Source organism: Lipotes vexillifer, unplaced genomic scaffold, assembly GCF_000442215.2.
Source record: "Lipotes vexillifer unplaced genomic scaffold, Lipotes_vexillifer_v1.1 scaffold12, whole genome shotgun sequence".
Taxonomy (NCBI): domain Eukaryota; kingdom Metazoa; phylum Chordata; class Mammalia; order Artiodactyla; family Lipotidae; genus Lipotes; species Lipotes vexillifer.
The window spans coordinates 2,575,011-2,580,907 of NW_006796716.1; the positions used below are offsets into that span (position 1 = coordinate 2,575,011).

General features: G+C 48.7%; 1 protein-coding gene and 1 non-coding gene across 2 annotated transcripts; both read right to left on the bottom strand.

Moving 5' to 3' along the window:
- Nucleotides 1-965: 965 nt before the first annotated feature.
- On the bottom strand, nucleotides 966-5,014 carry CCL26 (C-C motif chemokine ligand 26). Its single transcript, XM_007468795.1, has 3 exons — nucleotides 4,819-5,014; nucleotides 4,615-4,729; nucleotides 966-1,156 (listed from the first exon to the last, which is right to left on the bottom strand). Exons 1-3 carry the CDS (start codon nucleotides 4,889-4,891, stop codon nucleotides 1,060-1,062), a joined length of 285 nt encoding a protein of 94 aa, XP_007468857.1. The 5' UTR covers nucleotides 4,892-5,014; the 3' UTR covers nucleotides 966-1,059.
- Nucleotides 5,015-5,277: 263 nt separating this feature from the next.
- Nucleotides 5,278-5,349, bottom strand: TRNAG-UCC (transfer RNA glycine (anticodon UCC)). Its single transcript has one exon. It is a non-coding gene; the product is annotated as a tRNA-Gly (tRNA).
- Nucleotides 5,350-5,897: the final 548 nt, after the last annotated feature.

Here is a 5,897-nt window from a genome sequence, read left to right on the forward strand (position 1 = left end):
TGGGCCCGTGAGCCACGGCCGCTGAGCCTGCGCGTCCGGAGCCTGTGCTCCGCAACGGGAGAGGCCACAACAGTGAGAGGCCCGCGTACCGCAAAAAAAAAAACAAAAAAAAGAAAACAATCTCAAAAGGTCATGTATGATAATGATATGATTGTTTATATAAACTTCTCGAAATGACAAAATTATGGAGAAGAATAGATTAGTGGTTGCTAAGGGTTAAGGATGGTGGGGGAGGGGAGATGTGACTGAAGAGAGAACACTGGTGAGATCTTTCTGTTGATGGAAAAGATCTGTATCTTGGTTGTAACGGTGGCTACAGGAATCTAGGCGTGATAAAGTAACAGAACAATACAGACACTTTATACCAATGTTGATGCCCTAGGTGTGATATTGTATTGTAATTAGGTAAGATGTGACTATTGGGGAAAACTGGGTAAAAGGTACCCCTGACTTCCTTGTATTGTTTTTGCAACTTCTGGTGAATCTATAATTATTATTTTTCTAAGTTCTTTAGGCTATATAGACATAGGCATCTTAGGATTGGTAGGTAGACAATATTCATGCTTATTAATTAATGCCTTATGAGAAAACACTGCCCAATATGGATGCATTTCATACCCCCTGCACCAACAGGCTATGAGGTGTTGTACAGAGTTTAATTTTCCATACAACACAAACTTACCTCTCTAAATAATGTTAAGACATGTCATGGGCATTTTGCCAAAATATATTAACATTGTCCCTGCTTTTTTTGCCCAAACAAAAACATAAGGCAGAATTCAATACCAGGGTGAGTTCAGGGATTGGAGACTTGCCAGGCAGTCAGCTGCAAATATCGACTTCCTTTATTTTCTTTGAAGAAAACTCAGTTCTTATTGAATCAGAATGTTTATTAAGCAAATGAAATCTTTATTAAAAAAAAAAGACTGGTGAAAAATATCCTCTCCTCCCCACCAGACCCGTGCAGCCTTCTGTTGGAGAAATTCTTCAGGCTCCACCAAGGGGGGCAAAGCCAAGAACAGAGCAGGAGCCAGGTGTTTTGGACTGAGGATTCAGCGGTCACTGTTGTTGCTGGGCTCTTAGGAAAGAAATGTATTTTTGCACCCATGCTTCCTTCGGTGTTGCACAGATTTTCTGGCCTCTTTTGGTGGTGAATCTATGGGAAAGAGATGCTGACAGTCAATGCTAAAAACTTCTGTCTCCCGGAAAGGGATGGAAACGGAGGGGCAGCCCCCCACCCCAATCTTCTTGCTCGCTCTGCTGTAGCCCTGCTCCCTCTTCTGGCCCTTGACCTCCCTCTTCTCTGCTATCCTGTTTTCCACTGGAAACCACACTTCCTGGCCCACTTTCACCAGGAAAGATGTAACAACGGCTCTGGTCTGAAGCAGGTAATCTGCACCGTGCCTCTTAACTCTTTCGTTTTACTATAACAGTTTTGTTGGGATATAAGTCACTAATTTGCCCACTTAAAGTGTACACTCATAATTCATTGGTTTTAGTATATCAATAGATGATGCAGCCATCACCATGATCAATTTTATAACATTTGTATTGCCCCGCAAAGGAACCTCTTACGTATTGTACCACTTAATTCTTAATCACATTATCATGGGTTGTTAGCCACGGCTGCTTATATGGATATGATTCCTGCCTTCCTTACCACACCGTGAGCTCATTAAGACTGGGGGTTGTGGTTGATGTCCCTGAATGGCTTCCAGCCTTTACTCCCTGAGAGTACTCGGAAGTGACAAGAGCCTAGGTCAGGGGGTGCTCTAACCTGGAGCAGGGGAGAAGAGCCAAAAGGATGGGGAAATAAGAGAGAGGAAGGAAAAAAAAAAAAAAAAAAAGTAAAAAGGGCTTCCCTGGTGGCGCAGTGCTTGAGGGTCCGCCTGCCGATGCAGGGGGCGCGGGGTCGTGCCCCGTTTCGGGGGGGTCCCACGTGCCGCGGAGCGGCTGGGCCCGTGAGCCATGGCCGCTGGGCCTGCGCGTCCGGAGCCTGTGCTCCGCAGGTGGGAGCGGCCACCGCAGTGAGAGGCCCGCATAACGCAAGGAAAAAAAAAAAAAAAAAAAAAAAAAAAAAAAGAGAGAGGAAGGGCTTTGTGGGTGTTTGAACATACATGTGACATTGCTCCCATTGAGAGATGGGAGTCTATGTCCCCTCCCCTTGAATTTAGGCCAGTCTTAAGGACTGGTTGACTGATAGAGAATGGCAAAAGTGATGCTATGTGATTTGGTAGCTAAGTCATAGAAGGTTGTAGAACTTCTGCCTGGTTCACTGAGCACTTACACAGGAGCTGTGGACTTCCTCATAAGGAGTCCTACCACCCCAGCTCACCATAGTATGAGGAAGCCCAAACTAGCCCAACAGAGAGATCACCCAGAGGGGCCCTGGAGGGAGATGCCTCCAGCCCCCTGAGCTGTTCCAGCTCCAGCACCATCTGTCTGCAACCACACAAGAGACGCCTATCCAGAACCTTGCAGCCAAGCCTTTCTGGAATTCCAGACCCGTGGAAAACCACCAGAGATAAGAAGATGACCATTGTTGGATTAAGCCACTAAGCTTTGGGTGGTTGGTTATGCAGCAACAGTTGACTGATATAGGCCCCTCACCTTCCTTCTACAAATGAGGAAACTTGACTTCCCCGAGGTCACACAGCTTATAAAATGAGAGAGCCACTGCTTTGAGCTCAGCTCAGGGCTCTTTGCCAGCTGTTGGTTAAGTGTTGGTGTCTTTAAAACTCCAGAAAGCCAATCAAGACACAAAGGAGAAGACCCGGGACATCCTGAGCCCTGGAGCATCCCCCTCCATATCTAGGCACTTGAGTGCCTCCTTCCCATCCTTAACTGTCTCAAAATGATAACATTCAGCTTTGTCCCTGGAGCCTGTTTTCTCCCTTTCCGCACCATTCTCTCATGCTCAGAAACCCAAGGTTCCCTGATTTGCACTTAAAGATCGCTTCCATTTGCTCAATGTTTACTGTGTGCAGGCTCAGCGCTAAATTCTTTGCATATATTAACCTCATTTAGTCCTGCCAGGGAGCCTTCCAGGTGTGTGTCATCTCTCCTGCTACCGATGAGCTTGGCATGACATGCCTCCTGTCTACCTGTCTGCCTAGTCAGTAACATGTTCATCTTTCTCCCCTCCACCATGCTCCTGCCTGCCCCCTTCACCTGGGCCACTCCCGCTTAGCCTTGGGGGGGGTCTCAGTGCAAATGTCACTCCCTCCAGGAGACCCTCCCAACACTAAGTTAGGTCCTCCTGTGACTATGATGAAGGGTGGCCGAATATGCCGCCCCCAAATACGCCACTTTGACGTGAGGATTATTTTGAACGAAAGACACTAAAAAAAACCCCAATGAAACAAAACAAAACAAAACAAACCCCAGCAGGGGGCAAGAAGAGCGTTCTGATCTCCCCTTTTTTCCCTGAAAGCAGGAGATGAAACTCCCATGTGAAAAATGTCCTCCTCGTACCAGGAGGAAAGAAATATTCTTAACGCCACAGATAGAGTCAAGGCCAAGTGAACTCTGTAAAAACAGATCTTGTTAAGATAACTCTTATCAATCTTTAGCTTTCCCCACCCCCATATATTTTAATTACTTCTCCACAGTTCCTTCCTTGTTCAAAAGCATGCAGGTTTTGTATAAAAGCATGTAGCTTTGGGCTTCCCTGGTGGCGCAGTGGTTGAGAGTCTGCCTGCCGATGCAGGGGACACAGGTTCGTGCCCCGGTCCCGGAAAATCCCACATGCCGCCGCGGAGCCATGGCCGCTGAGCCTGCGTGTCCGGAGCCTGTGCTCCGCAACGGGAGAGGCCACAACAGTGAGAGGCCCGCGTAATGCAAAAAAAAAAAAAAAAAAAAAAAAAAGCATGTAGCTTTTGCCACTTCTTTGGGTCTTCATCTTCCTGTGGGGCTCCTGTGTGCGTGTAAAAAGCTATATGTTTTCCTTTTGTTAATGGCTTACATCAATTTAATTCTAAAGCCCAGCTGGAACCCCTAAGAGGGGAGAGAAAGTTTTGCCTGCGCTACAATATGCTCCCTCCTGCTCTCTCTCCCGCTGTCTTTTTCAAGCACTCATCACAATCTTGATTATTTTGTGCAAATGTATTTTAATGCCCGCTTTCTTATGCTAGATGTAAGGTCTGTAAGGGCTGTTTATTCTTTTATACGCAGCACTTAGCACAGTGCCTGGCAGGCGCCTGGCTCATGGTCTGCAAGCTAGGAAACCAAGCTCAGGGTTACACTTCTTTTTTTTTTTTTTTTTCTAGCGTTATGCGGGCCTCTCACTGTCGCGGCCTCTCCCATTTGCGGAGCACAGGCTCCGGACGCGCAGGCTCAGCGGCCATGGCTCACGGGCCCAGCCGCTCCGCGGCATGTGGGATCCTCCCGAAACGGGGCACGAACCCGCGTCTCCTGCATCGGCAGGCGGACTCTCAAGCACTGCGCCACCAGGGAAGCCCAGGGTTACACTTCTTAATGCCCGAGGTAAGGTGATAACCCAAGTCACTGGGTTCCCATCTTGAGGCTCATCCTGGCACTGTGGGAGTCTTCCCTGAATCCATCCAACAGTATGAATGGTAAGGGACCCTAAAAGCCCAAAGGAGAAATACTCACATCACAGCCTGCTGGGAGCAGCTGTTCCTGGTGAATTCATAGTTTCTCACCCACCTCCAGGGAGGGATCTTGTGGGTGTATTGAAAGCAGCAGAACTTAGCCACATCACTGCCACCTAAATAAACAGGGAGAGAAAGGAGTTTGGAGATGTCCCTTTGCTTCCATCCCTAGTCAGCCTGGGAAGGGAGTTGGACAACGCCGTACGTGCAGCAGCTCCGAGATGGACACTCAGGATAAAAACCAGGAAAAGAGGGAAAGCCGTGGGGAAGTTCTTCATGGTGCTACAAGCTGGGTCCTTCACAGCCTTTTTCCTAATTCCTCCTGTCTCAGCAGTACCCTCTTTTATGGGGCTGAGTGGTCCCTGAAGATAATTCCAGAGAATTTTACGGTAGAGCACAAAAGCAGCTCTTCTGTACTACAGGGGGAAAGCAACCTGACACCCGTAAAAAGGAGATTGGAAAGTGAGGAGGTGTCATGGGGTGGGAAGGGGAGGAGTCAGCACACCCTTGAGAGTCTCCCAGCCAGTGCGATGGTCTGAGGCAATGCTTGATTGCTTGAAAAGCAAAAGCAGAGGAAATGAAATAAGAATTCCAGAGAATTGACCTTAGTTGTTCCAGGTAGGTTCCTTTTATTTTTTTCGCCGCATGGCATGTAGGATCCTGGTTCCCTGACGAGGGATCGAACCTGTGCCCCCGCATTGGAAGCACGGAGTCCTAACCACTGGACCACCAGGGAAGTCCCCTTTCTTGGTTTTCTAAACACTGTTTATCTCTTGTTGAGGTCTGGACAGTCTCAGGACAGGAGCATAGAGCAGCCTGACCACACAATGGATGTTCAGGAATGAAGCTCCTGGGGAGGGGCTTCAAGATGGCGGAAGAGTAAGACGTGGAGATCACCTTCCTCCCCACAAATACATCAGAAATACATCTACATGTGGAACAACTCCTACAGAACACCTACTGAACACTGGCAGAAGACCTCAGACCTCCCAAAAGGCAAGAAACCCCCCACGTACCTGGGTAGGGCAAAAGAAAAAAGAAAAAACAGAGACAAAAGGATAGGGACAGGACCTGCCCAGTGGGAGGGAGCTGTGAAGGTGGAAAGGTTTCCACACACTAGGAAGCCCCTTCGCGGGCGGAGACTGCTGGTGGCGGAGGGGGACGCTTCGGAGCCACGGATGAGAGCGCAGCCACGGGAGTGCGGCGGGCAAAGCGGAGAGATTCCCGCACAGAGGATCGGTGCCGACCGGCACTCACCAGCCCGAGAGGCTTGTCTGCTCACCC

Coding starts and splice junctions, on each gene's coding strand:
- CCL26 (XM_007468795.1), bottom strand. CDS start 4,891: ATGAAGAACTTCCCCACGGCTTTCCCTCTTTTCCTGGTTTTTATCCTG. Junction 4,730..4,818: donor CCATCTCGGAGCTGCTGCAC/GTACGGCGTTGT, acceptor CTGTTTATTTAG/GTGGCAGTGATGTGGCTAAG. Junction 1,157..4,614: donor TGCTCCCAGCAGGCTGTGAT/GTGAGTATTTCT, acceptor TCTTTCCCATAG/ATTCACCACCAAAAGAGGCC.